Consider the following 22,562-nt stretch of genomic DNA (forward strand, 5'->3'; position numbering starts at 1 on the left):
AGTCAATAGAGTGTGATAATGTGTTTGTTTTCCTCATAGTAAAAGTCATAAACGTGCATTAAATTGTTGCAGGTTGCAGTATTAAGGAGGCTATTTCATCACCTTGTAGTTGGCAGGTCTTTAATGATGTTACACATCTTTTACAGGGAGGGAAAATCTGAGAGAATATGTCATTAAAAAATGTTACAAGTGTAATCAGAAAAATTAAAAATGTGGAATATGCAAGCATGATGGCACTATGTATTTATTTTAAATAATTTATAAAAAAGAAATAACAATTTTGCATGTTGAATTTGTATTTGAATATGGCTCCTAGTTGATGATCAGCCCTGCCATTGTTAAGACTAGTGCAGTGCCGTTTGGAGCAGGCTGATCGGTTGCCCCCTGAAGTGCTGCTTGCAAGAACCGCTCATCGCTTGTAGATTCCAAATAAGTGAAGAATCCTTTGCTTTAATCGTTAGTATATTCAGCTTCTGGCAGCAAAAGTCAACTGCAATCAATGAGCTAAGGCCTGTAAACACAATGCCTGCTGCGGAAGACATTTTTAATATATCCAAAATTGCACCAACTTAACACTGCACATCTTTGGGACCCCCTACAATACACCCAACAAGTGTGAAGTAGATTGGATGAACTGTTCTCGTGCTATGCGAAGGAATCAAACACATACAGCCAGAGACCAAGATTCCTCGATATATAGTTAGATGATTCTGCTACCAAATTTGGTGGTGATTGCTAAAAGGTGTAGGAGTAGCAGTGAACAAACCGATTTGGACACAATTGAAATTGGCAGAAAATGTATCTAGATGCAACTTGGCACAGCTTATGTGGACAGAATCGTCTGGGCCAACAGAATCAAAGGGAACATTTTTCTGAGACTTATTGTTCAAAAGTTCCAGTCTCTTTGAGCTAGTGCTGCTACCTACTTTTTGGGAAAAGAGTTAGCAACACTGGGCTGGGTGTCCTCGGTTGGATGATTTTTTTAAACCTAGCTTTCTCTTGCTAGATTACCAACGCTAGTTTTAACCTATGGAGATAAATCAGCTTTACCTAGAATCATGACCGGACATATATATATATCCTGAGAGAGTTTCTGTGCTGAGAGAGTTTCTGTGCTGGAATGCTGCTGTTTCCTGGCAAACTGATGTAACCGCATGTTCTCAGTGGGGGGGAAACCAGCACTGAATCTACCAAAAGTCCCTTGAAAGACAGAGCCTAAAAATGACCAACTCACTCTCTTAACCAGTTCATTCTGAGCCAAAGAACAATAGGAATGACATAACAGGGTACACACACACACACACACACACACACACACACACACACACACACACACACACACACACACACACACACACACACACACACACACACACACACACACAGACAGACACTTTCAGTTGATTCCCTGCTGATTTTGTGCCCAAGGAGAGAGGTAACCATGGCAACCCTTGTCCAGCACAGGGGTTTTGGCCTGCTTTTCTTGTGAACATGTTGAATGGGGTCAGACAATACGCCCCCACCCCCAACTCATCAGTCGCATCACTGTCCTCTGCAAAGGACTGATTGGATAACCCCTGTCCCCCCATAGTTCATCCCACTTTCTTATCCCCCCACACTCTTACTTTGTGTCTGTTGGCCAACAGAGGTTAAAGGTCCACAGTGTGGTGTCCATCTTACCCGATCTATGGAAGCCTACAGGAGGAGCTCTTATTATCCAATAGCTGCTGGGATTTTTATAGGTTAGAGGTAAGAGGAGGTGAAAGGTTGCGACATCCGTCTCTATGGAGCTCTATGTGGTATGGGTTGGTGTTGGTGTTGGTGTTGGTGCGATGTCATGTAAAGGAGCGATAGGCTTCCTCATGTGACCACATAGGCATCTCTGCACTGGCTTCTTATATCAGTATCACTCTTCCAATCGAAACTGAGGTTTTCATTGATAAATGACAATTTCAATGCTCTTTATTCTGATTGATTGATAAACTACTGGGTGGACGGAGGTTTTCATGTGAGAAAATAATGGGGTATTATATGGAATGAATCATTTAAGTCACGTCACGTTTATTTTTAGAGCCCATTTAAATAAATGACAAACATGGCTCCCAGTGCTTTGAAAAGACATTAAATAAACATAGATGTGAATTAAATCATATAGGATATCTAGATAAAATTTAGCAATTCAACAGTTTTACACAATCAACAAAATGAATACAAAAAATAAAAAAAACAGAGTGTGGTCAGCCATGTCTTTATGATGATAATTAATAGGCTAAAGAAAGGAGATGGGTCTCTAGATGGGTTTTAAAGGTATCAATGGAAGGGGAAGATCTTATTTGTTAGTTCCAAACATTTCCACAATTTAGAGAAATGAGAAATAGGAAGTGAGAGCATCTTTAAGCTTCTGTGCTATGATGTATCTCACAGTGAAATAGACTATAGAGACGTTAAAAAATCTGCAAAGTTTTCCTCAGATAAATTAGACGTCAGCAACATTGTTTTGGAAATGCAAAAAATATTTTGTGCTTTTATGGAATTTTATTTAAGATTAAAAGCAAATTAAGGAAAAATCTAAGAAATAAATTACCCACAGTAAACTGTGAAAAAGCAATGTTCAAAACAAGCTGCAATGAATTACTGACAATATGGTTCTTGCACATTACCACTTCAATATAATCTAGTGTAATCTTTCTCTTGTACTTCAATGTCTCCATCTTTCTATGTTATATATGCTTAAAACTCTGAATTTCCCTTTATTCAAACATTTCTCCACTTCTCTTTAAATCCTTTGCTTCTCCCCACGTTCATGTCTCATTACATGCCACATGCGTATCAGTAATATGTCCAACACAAGTCAAAGAGGGCCCACTTTTATGTGGCCTTGATAAACACTTCATGGAGTGTCAATGCCTTATAGCAATATAATACATTCGCCAATAGCACGCTCACTCACCGCTGGCAAATACATCTCAGTTATATCAACCCCAGCAGGAAACATATAGGGATATGGATATTCAAGCTCACACACATCACAGCTGTAAAAGGTGGGTTGATTGAAGTGCTTTTATATTCTCATTTGCTGCACGGATCCCGCTGGCAATAATTTTGTAGTATTTCACTTCTACCTGCCACTCTTTTTCCACATTTAAATCTCACAAATCTAGTGGGAGAAATTGAAACAATTTCTGCTAATTTCCCCTTCACCTGAACCTTTTCTTAGCTACTTTTTTGATTTGCATATCTTTGTGATGTTCTTCGAAGTATGCCTAGGGAGAGAACAGGAGGTGTGATTTTTTTTTGGTTCAGACTGTTTGACATTGCTGTAATAGCTTTTGTCTAACCATCATTGCATCACCCCTTTGTGCTGCTTGTATTAGTCGTGTTATTGATTTATCCCTTTGCTTATTTACTTTGAAAAATAATTTTACGTGGAGAGAAGGTCCCGTTATTAGAAGTCATGCTTTTGTTAAGTGATATTTTTTGCAATCTGTTCGGTTCATAGTAGTGATATGTTGTCATGGTTGCTTAGCGACAGGGTCACGGGGCGACATGGAACATCTTACAGATACAAAGTCACAAAGTCAGCTGCTAAAAACGCTTCAAAAAGGAAATATTTAGTTGATGAAGCTGCAATCATCTTCAGAAAAAAATCTGTCTGCTAAACGACATGCAACTCTACCTAAAGAGGAGGTTCCACAATGTTCCCCAGAATATGCATGCAAGCAGGAACGCAGCAGAAATACGCTAACTACTGTCTCTGCATCACCATGGTTCAGAAAATCGTATGCAAGTCTTGACACAAGAAAAATGATATAGGCAAGCCTCGGTCGAGCAGTTGTCAAAGCGACTTACTGGTGTTGGACAGTTTTTCAGTCAGTTATGATAAATGCCAACATACAAACAATGTAAATAAATAGCCGAATATCAAATCAATGTAACTATAGCCTAGCTTTACGTTCTTTACATCCCATAGCAACCGGCTGGGCAGCCAGCCCAGAAGGCACTATTTTATTATTTATCAATAAAAACTATTTCAATTTTGAATGTGTCTAAAACTGTCTTATTTCCATTCTTTATGACCATCTTAAAAGTATTATAACACTATCAAACATATATATTTTATTAAATTAAACTGTGAGAGCATGTGTGTAAGCGTCTGGGCTTCTTTCTAATCGTTAATGCACATGTTTTTACTTGATATATCATATATTCTGAAGGTGTACGTTAAAACTGAGCCAGGGCTTAGTAGTCGTCTTCACCTCCCAGGTTGAAGAGTGAATGCTGCTGTTTCTCCGTTGGGAGTAGCCACAGTGCTGAGTCCTATTTCTGACCTCCCCTTCATCTTGCCAATTTTCATTCCTTGAAACATCCTTTCTTTCCATTCTATATTTGTTTAATCCACCTCACCTCTCTCGCTGGTAGCTCCCCCCGCTCTATTCGTCTCTTTCTTCTGTTGCGTCAGCTAATAAAGGAAGACTTATTGTGGTGTCAGCTATTTAGTTTGTGTATGCAAACCATTTTTCTCTCAATGTTTGAGTGCCAGTTGAGTAGAAAGAGTTGCTTCTCCGTACCGCCGAACATAATTTTTGGAGGGCTAAGCAGAAAATCCCTCCCACCACATCCCTCTGCTTTTGCTCTCTCTGAACCTTCTTGGCCTGAATCCATCACCGGCGCGCTGGCCCCTGTTCAGTGTTTTAATGCAGAGCTAAATATAGGCCTCGCATTGTGCCGCTGTGCTTAATGTGTGTGTGTGTTTGGGTTGATTAGAGTTGAGGCCTGATCTCATCCTACCACAGACCCCAAATTCATGTGGTGGTCCCGGGTTTCTATTTGGACTCGTACAGGGGAAAGTGCTGATATAATCATATTTAAGGTTGTGAGCTATGTGACCGAGAGAGATGGCAACAATACCGAGCTAAAATGGAATTGAATGATTGTTGGATGGACCTATTATAGAGACGGCTGTTGTAAGATTGGCTGCTAAGACTCGCTGGGATTCTGTTTAATGGGATGTGTGCTTTTCGATATTCACCAACAATCAGTTAATGATTTAATAAAAAAAAAAAAAAAAAAAAATTGGCAATTTGAATGCTCATCATGTATGATTTGTTGGTCACTAGCTTTTCTGTCCAGTCAGATGAAGAAAGATGTTGTATAGGAGAGGGTTAACTGCTTTGCACATGGAGCACAGAGGCAAATCAATAGGCTTTATGGTGCCTGGCCAAAAATATGAAGTAATTGCCCTTGTATTGACTTAGGGCTCAGGCCATTTTAGAAGATATTATGTAGCCGTATGAGCAGGTTAGGAGGAGAATTACACTGGCGTGGAAAGTGGAGTATTTGTCTTGATCCCTGTGTCTATTTCTTTCATTTCCCCCTCTCCCGCCTCTCTATCCCTCTGTAGATTCTCCTTATTCTCCATTACATTTCCTCCAATCTCTACATCTGTCCATTTTGTTTCCCTCTCCCTTCTTCGCCTCTGTCTCCTGTCTCTCCTTCTGGTCTTCTACTCCATCACCACAGAGAGGCCTCTCTGACCTCGGTCTGTCTGATGGCAAGTGACACGTACAGCATATAGGCAAGCAGGCTAACATAAGCCGTATGGGAGCTTATATTGTACAACAAGAACAGGAACAAAAGAGGTGCCGTGCTGGGCTGTTGAGAGCCATCACAAACGTACACAGCACATTTCTGCATGGCGCATGCTACTGACACCAGAATTCTTCAGCCTGACACAGGTGATGGATTAGATGCGTTATCGAGGCGGAGAGAGGCTCTATGTTTTCTCCCAATGCGGGTAGAAAGAAAGAGAGAGAGAGAGAGAGAGAGAGAGAGATGGAGACACACACACACACAGGCAGCTGAATAGCCATTTCACTTGAGGTAAAGAAATACAATAGCAGTCTGCTAAATTTCATGCTGAGTTTCCAGGACAGACGTACGAATAGATAAAGATAGGGAGCCTGGTCGGTACACGGTGTTCTGCCAACTGTCGAATACAGCCAGTTGATTTATATCTATGTTCATGTGTGAGAGAGAATGCCCATTTATGTGCCGTCATGAGCTGGGCACTTTTTTGCGTATGGTAGAGCTGCACGATTTATCGTTTCAGCGTCTACGTTGCGATGTGCGCACACGCAATAGTCACATCGCAGGACATGCAATGTGAGTCTGGGCAAATAAGCTCAAACAACATGCTAGTAGTTATTTGCTGCTTGATACAAAAGGAAAAATCGGACGGTTCTCATTTTCCATGACTAATCCAGTGTTTCCCATTAATTACCTACAGGTAAGCCAGCCACTGTTTTATAATGAACCGTATCTATATTTACACTTCTCAACGGGTGGGGTCCGCATACGCCCGGAGGGTGTAACATGGTGGGTTAGAGACAGCAGATCGTTGTGGGAGGATCCTTCATATCAATACGACCAATATTTTTATGATTAAATTGTTTACTGGAGCACATAGTTTTGTAATGTTTTGTAATATATCGCTGAATTTTTTTTTTTTATTGCAATGTCAGTTTTTCCCAATATTATGCAGCCCTAGTGTATAGTCAGGAATTCATGTGCCTCTATTCTCTTGTTAAACACTGGAAATAAGGATGAATTTGTGTGTCTCGCTGGTGTCTGACTTCTGGTGTGTTGGTTATGCATCCCCTTCCCCATCCCCCCTCCCCACGGTGACTCATACTCCAAGTCCACTCACCCTGATGCAGCTCCAACTCATGCCTCAAAGGGACTGACTTTATCCTGGGCTGGACATTATACATCCATATCCAAGGGGGACTGACAATGAATCCGTCAGTACACCTCATACCATAGTGACACCCATCTTTTCCACCACCTTGAAACTTGCAGTCAGATAGACTGTGACACAGTGGTTGATGTTCACTTGGGAGCAAAAGACAAATTACAAAAAGTATGTGGGAAAATGTCTGTTTTTCTTCCTCAAAGTTGTGCTTGCAATGCAAAACTGATGTCCTGCTGTCACAAAAGGTTTTCAAATCAGAGATGTCTCCTCACAAGCTTCACTGGCTCTTAAAATGCGGTCAGCAGTCTGTCACCTGTCATCTGGCCCAAGGTACTGACCAATCTCAACATCCAATTCAAGACCATTTACTGAGGCTGAGATTGGTCCTTTCAGACATATTGGATTTGATTGGATAAGATTTATCATTTTCATGGTCAGATCCCTCTGATCTGTGTCTCTTTCAATCAGCATGACCCCACTTCACTACAAAGCTACCCTTTTCCTCAGTGCAGTAACTATAGGTGGTAAAGGGTCATTGCATTTAGACAGAGTAAAAGAGTGTGGTGGGGGTGGTGTGTTTTCACAAAATCTAATCCAGTGTACAGATACTTCAACATCCAAGACTGATGAACTGGATTAGTGTAGATGCAGTAGATAGCTGCCAAGTAGCCAAATAAGGGAGTTTAGTTTCACTTTCAACTCTTTCCTTCTTTCGTTGAGCACAATGTGTCACTGAGGTTTCAGCCATGAAAGTATAATCTTCTTAAAATCAACTCCCAGTATACTATTCTGGTACGTGGTGTAGGAGGAGGACCTACAAGGTATAAGGTGTTGGAGTGCGCTGCACACTGTGGTTTGGTGAAGGCACCCATGCGTGGGTTACAGTCTGCTCTGCCAGCTGAAAGAAGGTAGTAAAATAACATACACCCTCAGATGGATCTCTATTGTGTGTGTGTCCTGTTTCAGAAATGTTAACCTCCCTCAAGGCTAAGGTAAGAAAATAGCTCCCCCCCCTCATGCTGAAAGGAAAGCAGCTCTAAGGTAATAGTTAGCAGCTGTGGCCATTAACGGAGAAACATTCTTCAAAAACCGAGTGGCTAATGCTAAACAAACACTTGGAGACAAGCTGTAAAACAGAGACCAAATCAGTATATCAGTAAATCAGCCCTCACAGTTTTGCTTCTACGGTTAAATTTAAAGGCTCATTTTATATCTCAGTTGCTTCTCATAACGTAGGATTAAACAGTTTGGAAAGTGATCATTTTGTCATTTTGCATATGCAGCATAACGGTGTCTATAAAGAGGGGGCCTGCAGTTTGAGGTTTTTCCTTTTCCTTCTATCTCTGAGTGGCAGTGTCCACAATGCACCGCAAATACACATTTGATGCACTTTTACCGTGGATTTATTCAGCACTTTTCACTCAGCAAATTGCTTCACACAGACTCACACGGTTGGGGATCCTGTGTCTGGCACAGTGTTCAAAACCAGTGAGACCAAGGGAGAGAAAGAGGGAGAAGGGCAATTTGAATTGGAGTTTGGTCAATCTTCAAACATTTTTCCAGGGTGCTTACATGGTCTGATCAAAAGCATCCCACTGGCACAGGTCCTTGTAGCCACAAGGGGAGGCCTCTGATGCCGCTGCCATGGCTTCCCTGCTGGCCAAAGCCTCCACACACTTATGCCTGACTAGGTGCTGCAACATTAAGTTTGTACATAGAAAGAAAAGTTCCTTTCATTCAATGGATGTATCATCCATTGAATGTTGCCCCTTCTCTTGAGTAGTGAAATATTGGTATTGTATGCATCATTTACGGGAAGGCTCTCTGTCACGAATAAAACAGAAAAATCTCTGAATTTAAATTTTGTTTTTAACTCCATACATTCCAGTATTTTTCAGGAAAAGTTAACTTTGGGAAATAATTAATTTCCAGTTTTGCTGCAATCTCCAGCCAGCTTCAACAGATTTGTAGACCGTAGCGCCACTCTTAAACACTGTTTTTAGTTATTTAATGGTCTGAACATTTAGTTGTCACATCAGAAACTGGACATCCTGTAATTTTGGAGAGTGCAGGGAAGTTTTGTTGAACGGAATCACAATGTGACAAGGCCTTTAATCTTGGAAAGGACATTGAGTGTGATAAGTCACATTTTGTTGAAGAAAATGTAAGATTAAATCAATAAACAATAACTGAACTTAAAGAGCGAGTGTGTAGGATTTATGGGGATCTACTAGCAGAATTGGTATATTTAGTTCATAACTATCAGTGTATAATCACCTAAAACTAAGAATTGTTGTGTTGTCTTTAGATTAGAATAAGCCCTTCATATCTACATAGGGATCTGGTCCTCTTTACAGAGTCTGCCGTGTTACACCGCCATGGTTCTACTGTAGCCCAGAACGGCCTGTTGGCCAACGTAGTTCTCTACAGGCTTCTAAAACTGCGGTAACGTGAGCCGCCGAGTGCTAAACTGTGGTACTGCCAGCAACTGCTTGACCTCTGTTGATACTAAAGTAGAGTTATTATGTTAAGGATGGCCTCTGAGCGAGGCGAATGGCATTAACACAGACATTACCACAGGAGTGAGTGAGCGGAGAAGTATTCAGTTGGTTTCAATCTGCAACCACTACCAGATGCCACCAAATCCTATACACTGTACCTTTAAACAATACTTGTCTGTTTTTTTAGTTATTATATAACTTTAACAAAAAATGATGCTATACACAATCAAACCCACGAAAGCTTGTGCTTGCAATGCTACAGATTAAAGGTGGAATTTAGGCTAAACAAACAAATGAGAAAATTCATAAATGTGAACATAATAACAACAAATGGTGTGGTGTCACCTACTTTGTCACAGGTATCATCTAGTAATGTTGATTTATTTATTACATTTGTACTACAGTCAAGAAAGCTAAGTCAAAAATGATGTGAAAGCAGATCAGATTTTGCAAACTAAATATGGCAACTCTGCCTGTGCTCCAGGATTTATAAGAAGTCCTCCTACTCAGTGACGCCAAGGGACATTTATTTCTGTCCTCAGTTCTCCAGGCCTCTTTCACAATGGTTCTGTGCCTTTCTGTTTGGATTTGTTTGTGTGAAGGATAACATATCCAACTTGTGAATGTTGTGTGTATCTGACATTCATGGCAGTACATTTTTTTTCTTTTCACAAATATTAACTAAACAGGCCGTGGTGACCCTGGGGTACATGCAGAATGTTTTTCAACACTCCCATCCTTCTTCACCTTTTCCCCCCTCCCTCACTTTACTCAGTTGCAGCTCCCCGACACTGCTGATAGAGACGGACCAGCTAATGGCTGTTGTGTTGAAATGGGGGGACCAAGGACGGGTCTCTGGGGCACCAGTTCTTTTTTTCAGTGGATGGATTCTCCTAATATAGAGTCGCAGTGATATTGTCAGAAGGGCTTGAGGGTATGAATCCAGCCTGTTAGCAGCCTTCTCACCCAGCCTGATAAATAATGCAGGGTCAAATGGGGCAGACAGGGCACAGGTTTAAGTACCTGAGAGATCAGCTAAAGACTGAAGTAAAGTGATGCTGAGGAAATGGATGTGTTGGGCCTGAGAGCCGCTTACTCAGGTGGTAGATTCTGTAGGCGAGTGGAATGGTATGGTGTGGGAGTGAGTGAGGGAGCGTGGTTAAGAGATGGAGACAGAATTATTTTGTTTTTTCCATTTACTTGCCCAAGGTTTTAATTTTCCTCTCTCTTTTTTTTTTTATTGTTGTCTCATTCGCCCACCCAGAGGTGAGCCTGCCCCTCAAGGTCCCTCACATCCAACCCACACACACACTCACACACACACACACTCAGTTCTTCTCTTCCTTCCAATGCTGTGGGTGTGTGTTTGTATCTACATATGTGTGAATGTAACACAGTTTGCAAGATGTATTGCTTCTATAGAAAAAAACAGCTTCTTAATGTGAACAGCAACTGGATGTGGGTGTGTTTGTGTGTACAACGACGGGATAGCGTGAGGCTTCTGGAGTGCTCGAGTGTCGGTTCTGTTGTTTCCATTGTCTCTGTGCAAACCATAAGCAGTTCAAGAAAAGAAAAAGAAAAAATCCTGATTAAATGTGTTTGCTGTTAAGTGATTACTAGGACTAGGGCGAAATGTCATGAAGACCCGCCCTACGCTGTCTCTGATTGGCTCGTACTCATTGCCTTCTTCGCAGGATTTTTATTTAAGGTTATTGCTAATGAAGAAGATGGGTGATGGGTGGTTTTTAGGGGTTAATGATTTCAACTCAGATGTGGATGTTTTTATACGGATGTCAGCATTCTTGTAAAGTGCTCTGATACTTAATTGCAATGTCCTGATTATGACAGATTTTTTTTTTTTTAAATATCGCTATGCACGTTGCTTGTATGGATGGAATAAAATTACAGATCTGTCGGAGATTAAAGCTTTTGAAGTGGTATCATGATTAAACTTAATGTTAACCTTAATGTTGATGTGGCACACTGATTAACCAGAACATTTTAACATAGCACTTCATATCAATAAGGTTGCCTGTTTTAGAAACAGCTGTTTTTGTGTGTGTGTGTGTGTGTTTTTCTGGCCAAATGTGAATTTAGAGGTCCCTGGACGGTGGCGAGAGACTGTGTGATAGCAATCTGATTCAGATGAACTGCAGGCGTGCAGGGGGGAAGGTCGGGTTATCTTGTGATCCCTTGCGGCGGGCTGCTCGGACACATATCACAGCATGACAGACTGCTCCTATGGGTGAACACACATAAAATGCACAACACCCACACAGAAGCAATAGTGAGCGGAACAGCGCTGGCCTGGCCGTTGCACCGTCGACATGCTTTATGGACGAGCCTATTTGCTGAGGTCTCCCTTTGCGCTGCAGTGTCAGTAACCAGACGAAGACTGGCACGGCCCCCATATCCTGCCTTTCTTCTCCAACATATGGTTTTCACATATGTCTGCTTTTTCCATGTTTGGTTTAGCCTGCCAAGGTCAGACGTAGGTCAGCGGTGGAAGGCTCAACCCACTTTCGAGCTCTGCCCCTCAAATGTGCCGCCCGCTGTCGTGTACTGGGCTAACACTCAAGCTTTGAAGGCAGAGCTCCAGGGGCTTTGTGTAAACTCACATCACGTATCTCCTACTTTACCATGCAGCAGTTTGACACACATACATACACAAAGGCCTGTATGTGTGTCTGTGTGTGCGTGTCTGCACATTTGCTCCCAAACCCTCCTGCCCTCCCAGTTGATCTTGTTTTGACAGACATATGACCTTGACGTTCCCCTCTGTGATGTTTTGTTGAGAGTCTAGCTTCTATTTGGTGCTGTCAGTATCTGAATAGATAGATGAATGTTTGGGTGGAGGCGAGCAGGCGGGGATGGACAGATGATAGAGCCATCAGCTTTCATGGGTGGAGGAGGGCCTACTGACATCTGACATCACAGAGACATCTTTCACGCCCAGCGTCACGAAACCCATGCTGCCCCTCAAGATTTACTGTCCTGGCTATATATTTGTCCAACAAGCATTTTTTGAATAAAGAAGAAACGGGGCCCATGTTGGTCAGGAGGATCATGCGCCTCGAATAAGTCATTAGAAGGCTTTTTTGAAGTTAGGTGGTCTTGGCCTCTTCAAGGCTTTACTGAGGGACAACATCACTCATCAGGAGAAAGGGGGAAAGCAAAACAGAGCTCAGGTTTCACAAGGCTCTAGCAAAATTAGCTCATAATTCTTAACAGTTGTTGTAACCCCATCCTAAGCCGAATCTCAGGGGGCTCACATTTACCTCATACCATGGAATGATAGAATGAGTTACACACATGTTGGGGAGTTTAAAAGAAAAGATTTGAATGTCAATTAATTATCTCTCTGCCATCTTTAATTCTTCGCTCTTTCACTATCCAAACAGCCATCATGGAGTATCTCCACCTACTCCAATCTCCAAGTCGCTAAATGATAATAATAGATTGTTTTGCAAATACTATTTGACCCACGTCTGACATCCCTATCAATCATTCTTCGTCTGTCTTCCCACTCCTGCTGTCATACTGATATAAATAGCAATCATGGACCTGTTTCTTTTCTGCGTTTCTCAGATTCGTGTCGACGGGCCGCCTCACGGTGGAGTCCAGTACGAGACGATGTCGGTCATCAAGGACGGCAGCCCTGTCCTGCGAGATATGGCTTTCTCCCTCGACCGCAACTACCTCTACGTCATGTCTGAGAGACAGGTAGGTGTTGGAAAGACGCATGCATGCACGCAAAACTCTGTTCACTTACTGCTCTCTTGCCGGAGAATGGAGGGTGTGTCTTTGTGTGTAAGTGTTTTTGGATGTAGTTGTGTTTATGTAGAAAATGTCAGGAAAAGTGTGTGAAAGTGTGTGTGCGCTCCAACAGGGCCCAAGATGGCCCACCTCTCAGCATCATGAGCATCACCCCCCTCTGTTAGCTATAAATAACCTGGGTGGCACAGCGGGGGACATTGTGACAGCGTTTGATAATGAAGGGGAACAATGAGGGCAGGGAGAGAGAAAGAAACAGAGAGAGACAAGGAAAAGACAAGGTAGAATGAGAGAGAGAGAGAGAGAGATGAAGGGCACTCGCCGGCTGGCTCGCTGAGGCAGAGTATGAAAGAAAGAGTGATGAGGTAAAGAGGGACAGCTGGAGTAGTGTATGAGTTAGAGTAAAGAGAGACACTAAGCAAAAAAAAGAGACAGAGTGCAAGGTCATCCTTTCACACTTCTAATGAAGTGACACAGCATTGCAGGGCGGCTGGGAAGCAGCCGATAGCCATCAATGCAGCTGACATACTAAGTAGGCAAAAAGGCGTATAGGATGGAAGGGGACACAAGGACAGAGTCGACATGGAAGGATAGAGGGAAAAAAGAAAAAGGTGAACAGAGGAGGAGAAGTGAAGGGAGGAGAGGAGAGGAGAGGAGGAGCAGCTGCAGGGGAGCGTGGCAGCGCAGCAGCCCAGGAGACAGACGACGTGCGAGGCTGTCAGTGCGAGGTGATAGATTGCAGTCCTCTCTCCTTATCTCTGCTTTTAACACACTCAACAAACCGGCTGGCTAGAGCTTACAGGTTAGGATCGGCGCTGGGCAGATGTGGTGTGAAGGACTTATTTAGGCTGAGAGAGGAGCAAACAGGTTTACGATCATTTACAGGTTTTTCTCACCCCTTGGCATCTGTGACGAACACATGCGTAGCTTTGCCGTGTGTGGTTTGTTCTTTGTTTCAGTCCTAAACTTTCCTGCTGTGAGAATAAAAATATAACAATGTCAAAAGCAATCACATCAACAGTAGCAGCTCCATGCTTCACCCGTTATTAGGCTACGGCTGAGATTTGTAGTAGGACGGATATCTGAACGATGGTGGGCCAAATTATGTAGAATATTAAATCTCTTGTATGTTCACATTTATAGAGTTGTCAAATTCAATACATCCACGCACAAACACATTACATGCACATATATCTTACAGTAAGATGATGACTCATCATGACAGATTCCACAAATAAAGACGAGTTTGTACCTGAGTCTGAACTCTGTTTCCCATATTTACTCAATCAGTTATTCCCACTTATTCCGCGGATGAAACAAGCTTTTGATGTTGAGCTCATAACTGCTAGTCATCTGAATTAGAAGTGATGTTGCCGAATAATATTAGTATTCAGCACGTAGACTCTTCTGTCTTGCTCTCCGGGGGTTGGGGAGGATCGAAGCAGACACACACACACACACACACACACACGCACACACACACACACACACACACACACACACACACACGCACACACACACGCACACACGCACACACATACTGAAATGCTCTCAACTACTTTGGGGATGTTGCCTTGCATGTTCAAGGAAAACCACTCGATAGTCGGGCAGACTGGGATTTTGCGATGGAACCTCAAATAATGCATAATATTTAGGGTAATTTGTCAGATGTAACCTTTTACTACTCAGGGGGTAGATTAAGGATGTATAGTAATTGGAACCACATTGTATTTTTCAATAAATGATTATCTACTTGAAAAAACACATTATCCACCTTTAAACCAACCCGTTTGCACTAGCTTTCAGTGACCTTTATCTCATGGTTAGTCTAAATGTCACCTCGAGCTACACTCGAAGTCAGACACACATGACATCACGAGATCCGTCTCGTCTGAGCTCCGCTTGTTCCCATGTGCCTGCTCGATGCCGTCTGAGGCCGAGCGCATGGCGATGGGAGACGGGAAGAACAAAGGGAGGGATGATATCAAACGGAAAGCAGGGCCGATTTGGCTCCAGTTGCATTTCCGACTCTGAATAACAAAGAGGCCCTCTGTGTTTGGCACAGTGGGAAAGAGAGGATACAGAGAGACCAAGAGAGAGAGAGAGAGAGAGAGAGACAGACATTGAATGAGAGGGAGAGAGGAATTGGGAGAGCGAGAGTAATATTTGCTCAGCGAGGCCATGCTCCACAATCTGGGCTTCTCGCTCCCTCCGCTCCTCACACCTGTCTGTGTGTGTTGCGGCGAAGCTGGGAGTCGTGGGATGTGCGAGGCCCTTTTGTAAACACAAACATGCAGACAGGCACCCACAGGGACGAACGCGAAGCACATGCTCCCTCTGATTTCATTTGCATAGGTGCCGACACAATGCACTGGCTCTCGCAATCACATGTTCACTCGCACAAAAAAAGAAAAAAAAAACTATAATTACAGACACATGCGAGTCTCCCATTCAGTATTCAAATGGAATCTCCATGAGGCTTTCGGAGGCTTTTCATCTTGCCTTATTCTCTCAACCGCATATATATATATATATATATATATATATATATATATATATATATATTACACCTACTGCATATGTATAGATATTCTTCAGTCTCTTACACATTCACTGCCCACCCCAAGTTATCTTTCAGTGAGTGAAAGAATTTTCTGCTCTCTCTCTCTCTCTATCTCACTCTTCCTCATTCTCATTTGTTTCTTTCTTACACACCCACACCAGACACCGATCATTCACTCACCCCCCCAAACATACTTAATAGCTCCCTGTTTCACATTCGAATCATGCTGCTGCCATGTTACACTGTGCTTTTGTTTTGTAGCTATAATGACAATAGCATCCACCATGTTAATGATGTGGTGAGATTGACCCAATGCGAGGCAGCGCAGTGGAACTGATGAAAAGACCTGGCTCACTGACTTTCTCTTCTGCAGGAGCAGTTTGAAAATGTGTGTGTTCGTGTGTGTGTGTGTGTCCTTGCTTTCCTGTAGGGTGCAGTGTTATTGCCGACAGTCCTGAAATATACAACAGCAGGTTTTTTCATCTCTCAATATTCAGACATCTGTTTATATCCACGATGTTGCTTCTTTTGAAAAACCTCTAAACATGCTCGTCATCTTCATAGGACTTGCACTTAAGGCGGTGTGTCTTCCAAATGTCCTTGTGCATCCTGTGATTCTGCAGATCCATTGTATGGATTTCTGCCAGATCACATTTTTGAGTCATGTTGCGCGTGTGTGTGTGTGTGTGTGTGTGTGTGTGTGTGTGTGACTGCTACTATATTTAGACCAATAACCCAGCGATTGTGGTACTTTGCTGGGTAGCGACGCCGGCGGCAAACGCAGTGATGGAGAGAAAAAGGTCATAGCTGTTTTTGGAGATTGAGCTGAGCTGCCTCCTCGACTTTTTCCCCGCTCCTCTTCTTCTGTCTTTTCCCTTTTTCGTCTGCGTCACATGAAATGCCCCCTGAAATGTCTTACATTCTTAAAACACCTCCCTGTAGTTAATATTGCATCAAAAAGCTGTGGATTTCAAAGTGAATACCACAGCTTCCACGGCTGTAAGAAAGCATGCATGGGTACGTGCTACATACGTTTTACAGTGGGCTTTAACCTTTATCTATAAGCCCTGCTTTATATACAGCCAGATACACCGTGCCTACGGCAAAAAGAAAAAGGCTCTAATCAAACAGGTAGAAATAGTATCCATGCGTGAATGGCAGCTGGAGCACAGCTTAACCACTGGTGCTTTTGCCAGCTCATGCAAATTCAGTGAGTGTTTGGCCCGGCTTCATCCCCACCAACTGGAGCCCGTGTCCTTCTCTTTGTCTCTCATTCATTACCCACCACTCCTTTTTTTTTCTCTCTCTTTCTCATGTTTCTTTTCAGATGTATATGCCTGAGAATGAAATGGCCTCACCTGTTTGTTTTTTTAACACTGTGATCAGTCCTGTGTTTGCGTATGTTTGTGTATGCTGTACTGCATTTTGGAGGCCATTGGACGGATATACAGTACACGCATGCCTGACACTTTGGCCCGCATGAGGCCATGAGCAGCATTCGCTCTCTTTGTTGTCGGTTTATCGTCACAATGCAGCATACTGGGATAAATGGCGACAACTGCCCCAGTATCAAATCGGGTCTTGAGGGGCCTGGATTATCAACATTTTTTATGAGGCCTTTTCATTCCCCTTTGAGGCGTATTGTGCTGTTACGGCCGCTGGCACCCAGCAGTAGGGAGAGCACTCATCACACACGGATTGAGAATCAGTGACTGCATTATGTCAGTTGCTTTGGTCAGCGGCCAGTACGCAGAGCCCAGGCTATAATGTATTATTCATGGGGAACAATCAAGATTTAACATCTGAAAGGGGTTTGAAGTGATACCTGTGGCGTGGTCTTAGTGCTGCCTGAAAAGATTTACGAAAACATCTTAATAAAGAAAAGAAAAAAAACACATAAAAAAGCACAAACAAAAAACGGGATTGTTACGTTTTTATCATGTCTTAATTCAATCTCAAACAAAGAGGCATGTGTTGACTTTGTAATTGAGCTGAATGGTTTTTGTAATGTTTTATGTCTGAGGCACACAAGAGTACATAATAGACCTTAACAAACTTGATACTGTTCCCAGTGAAATTGTGGCCATCTCATTGCCAGCTCTTTATAAGGATAAGTGTGAAATTCTTGCTAGCATGACCAACTGAGGGATACTGAGCTGGCTTGTAAAACAGACCCGTCTTTCATGGACAGACACACACTCCTCCCCCTATAGAGGCGTTCAGCCATGTGCTGCTGTCACTCTCCAATACACCCCTGGCTCTTTAGCAAACATTAAACCCCCTCAGCCTCCAATCCTCGTACGCCATCCTTCCTCCCTCACCCAGCTCCATGTATGGAACGGCAACATTATAGCTCACAGATTATCAGAAAAAGAAAAGAAGTCTTCTTTTTTTTTTTTTTTCAAGCCTGGCAATTTCTTCCAGGTGCTCAGCTGTGAAATTTGAAATCCATGCATGGATTCTTTCTTCTTCTTTTTTTTTTAAAACCATTTTTTTGTATGAGGCCTCACCTAGACCTGTTCTCCCTCCAAGCACCCCCTACCTCCGTTCCCTCTCGAGTTTTGTGGTTCTCCTCCCTCCATCTCCTTATCCCTCAGAACCTTTGTTTGGATGCTGTGGTTAGATTAGGAAATGGGTTCAGTGGTTATATAGTCGGGAGGAAATAGGATTCATTCACACCTCGTCCAGGCTTAGATTAGCTGACATTCTACTGGCTCATCATGGTGCGGGACTTTGGTGTGTATGATATTATGTGTTAATGGCCATGGAACGCATAATGGCTTATAGCCAGGCCTTCCACTGTGCACTGTAGCTGCCGCAGCTTGTGCAGACTTTAAAAACAGCGACTAGCAGCTGTGTTGGTGTGGAGCCTTTTTTTTTTTTTTTTTTTTTTTTCGGGTTTACTGTTTGCACTGTCCGCAACAAGCAGATTAGACTGGCTTATGTCCAGACCACTCATTCAAATACCTAAGAATGTGTGTGTAATGTTGTGTGTTTTTCCTGATGTTTTTCCCTAAAATATCAATTCTTATTTTAACCATTTATTTCAGCGCTTACTAGAAGATGCTTGCTTCCTTTTCTAAAAGAAGAGGAACAAAACAATCTTGTGGAGGAAAGCAGTAGGGCAAACAAAGTCAGAATGGCACAGGGACAAAAGATTAGCGCTTTGTGTCTACTTCTTCTGAGCCCCTCCTTCCTTTCCACTGTTTTGTTAGTCTGAAGTCAGGGCTGAGTAGAGAAGGGGTTTCCGGTGACTACCACAACCTCAACAAGTGTTTTCTTGCTGTCCCTTGACCCTGTGTTGGGCCTCATGGGCAGACTGTTTAGCTTGCAGCTGCCAGAGAGTGAACAAGCCCAGGGGTTTGACCGTTGACCTTTATCTCTGTGTTTCTTACCAATCTGTCCGTCAGTGACACTCGGACAAAGAGTCCCAATAACTCCACTACCCACCATCACAGGGCAGAGGACAATCAAGAGGCAGCTTTTAGGATGAAAGAGCAATGTGCTGAATTCAGTTAGCTCTCTCTCTTCTCAATCCCTCTCCAGTGTTTTCCCACAATCCAATTGAGGTCCAAAAACTGGAATTTCTTTCTCTCTTACCCTTGAATGCGAAGTGCTTTTCTGCATTCCAAGAGATATCTTTAATCTCGTTAGTTCCTGAATGTTCCCAAATAACTCTTTTGAATCGGTATTTGGGTTTTCTAACCACATGTATTGGACTTAATAAAGATATCTTGTACCTTACAAAGGCTTTCATTGAGGTCAAATGAGGTGTTATATGGTACAACTGTCTATACATGCGGTGCCATATATGCCATGTGACCATAAAGTCTACACCAGTGTTTATATGAGAGGAGTGACTTGAACAAATGTTATCCATCATGCGTGAGGAAACTGTGATGCCATGTGCCGACATATGGACAACACAGAACTGCATCCCATTCCTCCCTCATCAAGGCCGATCATCAGAGGGGAACCGTGGCCACAGCTTACTACTTTCTGTTTTTGGACAGACCTCAACAACAACTTCACCGGGACAGCCCACTATCAGTCAGACAGCAGACACCGGCCTTGATAGATCGGCTGTCATGTTTTATCTGGGATGTTAGCGCGACGGCGGGGTCAGTTTAACAACCGTATGCGGTGAGGGCCAGCAAATCAATCGCATGGCCGCTTCCTTACCTAGGTGTTCAGCAGTTAGAAAGGGGGGGTTCAGCTAGGAACCTTGGGCTTAGAATCCTCACTGCTTCCCTGACAGCTTCACTTGATATTGACACTTGGACAAATTAGGATAAATTCTCCTGTCAATACACACATCCAATGTTATTGATGATGCCATTTAGCTTTTCTTTCTGAAGAAACTGCTTTCATCGCTGACCCACTTGTCAAGCTCCCTTAATCTTGAGTTTATGTGCGTGCACATATTTGTATATTTATAGTCTGTGTCTTGTGCAGTTTAAAATGAATGAACTAGTCTGACCGCAAATTGCTTCTACTTTGTGGTAGCTATCTACATTTTTTGAAATTTATGGATTTAATTCTTACCCTGTGTCCAGCCACATCCCTCACTACAATCATCTCAATGTCTGTCTAGTAGTTGTTTGTTTTTCAGTCGTGTGAATTTGTATCACATGACATTGCAGCTGTTGAATGAAAGATTCACTTCCCTCATGCTATGGTCTCTTTATGGGAGTTAAATTACGTGCATTTTGCCTGTGCCTCATTTCCTGCCTCAATCAGACGTGTTGGAAGGTTTATGTGGATGCATGTTGACATACACGCTCCATGTGTGTGGTTAAATGTATGGACATTTTATCTGTTAATGTGCAGTCACTCAGCATTGTGAGGTCAGGGGCTGTGGGAAGTTCAAGGGTTCACTGGCTCTGTTCACCGAACCAAACAGGTCACTCAGCAGGTCAGTCAGAGAAGCTCCTTTACTCAATCATGTTTTAATAGCATCCATCTTTCGGACCACTGGTAGTCAGCTATTTATTTCTCATGATGACCGATATGAGTATCCTTACCCCTTTCGGCTATGTTCTAGCCATGTTTTACATGTCTGAATGTCGAGCCCTGTTTTCCCCCTCTGTGCTTGCCCACCTAACAAAGGCACCTCATTTGCATGAGTCCCTGAGCAGGCATTGTTAATTGACTTAAGCCAGGATTAGTGTTAATCAGGTTTTGTGCCCTGGAACCATTGGCCAATCCTAACCTCATTATTTGATAGCAACACACGTCCTGTCAGCCCCCATCAAGGTGTTAATTAATAGAAGCCTGTGCACCCAGGTCCCAGCCTGGACGCCCTCTTAACTCCCATTTCCCTATCCATCCATCCATCCATCCATCCATCCATCCATCTCTCCTCTCCCACCTTCACACCTACGCCCCCTGCTATAGCAGAGGTCAATACAAGCCAACACACTCTACAAGCTGTAAATTTGTGTAGCCGTGTCGAGCTCGACATCAACAACTAGATTCCATAGTGTCAAGTCTAGTATGAATTAATTTCAAGATGTAAATAAGGGTTTGTTTGTGTCTGGCTTTTCATATCATGTGTGTGTCTGCACACCCCTCAATACCAGCTACAAAACTCACGGCTGTCTCCTCCCATCCCCGCCCTCCCCTCCATCTCTCCCATAGGAGTCTCTCGCTGGCCCCCTGACATAATATGAGATAACGAGGAAAAGGATACATGATCCTTAGACTCTCTGACACCTCTGTCTCTGTATGTCTGTGGTCTCCCAGAGTTTGCCATTATCCCGCTGACCCACAAACGAAAAAAAGGATCTCATTTTTACATGCAGTCTCCGCTTTTGCTACATGGTTGAACCATGCAGAAGTCATGCAAGATTCTGCACAGAATAAATGCATCTAATTGCACATTTACAGAAATGAGCATAGATAGATAGATAGATAGATAGATAGATAGATAGATAGATAGATAGATAGATAGATAGATAGATAGATAGATAGATAGATAGATAGATAGATTGTCTACTTCAAATTGCGTTGCTGTGTTAAGATACTGAATTCAAAACACCTTCCCCATTACTTTTCCTTCCTTTCTTCATATTATGTGAATAAAATCAACATCAAGAAGGATTAGTGATGATTGATTAGAGATTCTGTCTCATCTTCTAATGCTCCTAAATAAAGCAAAAGCATTTTTTATCCCATTAATCAAAGGTTAATCGAGTAGAATACTTTATTCCTTAAAATAATCGATAGCTGCAGCCCTAGTTCACATTTGTGTGTAGTATATGTGTTTGAGTGTACACTTTGTCACTCTGTGAATGTGAGCCAAAGGAGCAGTCCAGGAGCCATCCTGCCAGAATAATCAGCTCTATAATTAAGAGCTGCGAGTATGTCAACTGCCGTCATACAACCCCTTCTCTCTTTCTGTCTCTTTCACTCTCACTGCCTGTCTGCCTCCATAATGGCACTGCATTTGTCTCTTTCCTCCCTGCGCCTATGCAGAATGCTCATGACATTTATTGTGAAACTAATGGCGGTGCTTCAGTCCTCCTAATTGTAGGCTTTAATTGCAATAATTATTTACAAGCCTAATTAGAGCCTAGAGAGTGTCAGGGAGAAACACGAGTGCCGGTTGAAGGAATCACGATGGGTTTGTCAGGAGCCAGGCGAACGGTAGAGTGAATAGAGAGGCAATGTTTGGTCTATAATTGGGGGAGGCCACGTCTTCCAGACTCCCTGCCTCTGTCACTCCTGCTTTCGCTGTCTCTTTTAGCTTCTGTCGGTCGGCTTCCTCCTTAGCGCCGAGATGGGGCTGCAATCACCGAGTGAAGTGCAGTGTAGTACTTTTTGAAGCTGAGCCCACACGCCAGCTGAAAGCAGCAGGTTCGGTCCCCAGCACTGTGGTAAAGGTGTTTATGTAGAGGTCTCGGGCTGACGCTGTAGACTGATCTTTCCTGTTTGAGAGGGGCTGACAGCTTACTTCGCTACACCACCAGCT

The 22,562-nt window shown here is 42.9% G+C and overlaps 1 protein-coding gene across 1 annotated transcript in view; it reads left to right on the forward strand.

Annotated features, from left to right (window-relative positions):
* plxna2 (plexin A2) overlaps nt 1-22,562 on the forward strand; it is a 153,918-nt gene that overhangs the window by 36,680 nt on the left and 94,676 nt on the right. Inside the window, exon 3 of the mRNA XM_054609985.1 lies at nt 12,841-12,975. Coding sequence (XP_054465960.1) covers nt 12,841-12,975 — 135 coding nt within the window. The remainder of the gene's footprint in view (nt 1-12,840; nt 12,976-22,562) is intronic.

The sequence above is a fragment of the Anoplopoma fimbria genome, chromosome 12 (genome assembly GCF_027596085.1).
Source record: "Anoplopoma fimbria isolate UVic2021 breed Golden Eagle Sablefish chromosome 12, Afim_UVic_2022, whole genome shotgun sequence".
Lineage (NCBI taxonomy): Eukaryota > Metazoa > Chordata > Actinopteri > Perciformes > Anoplopomatidae > Anoplopoma > Anoplopoma fimbria.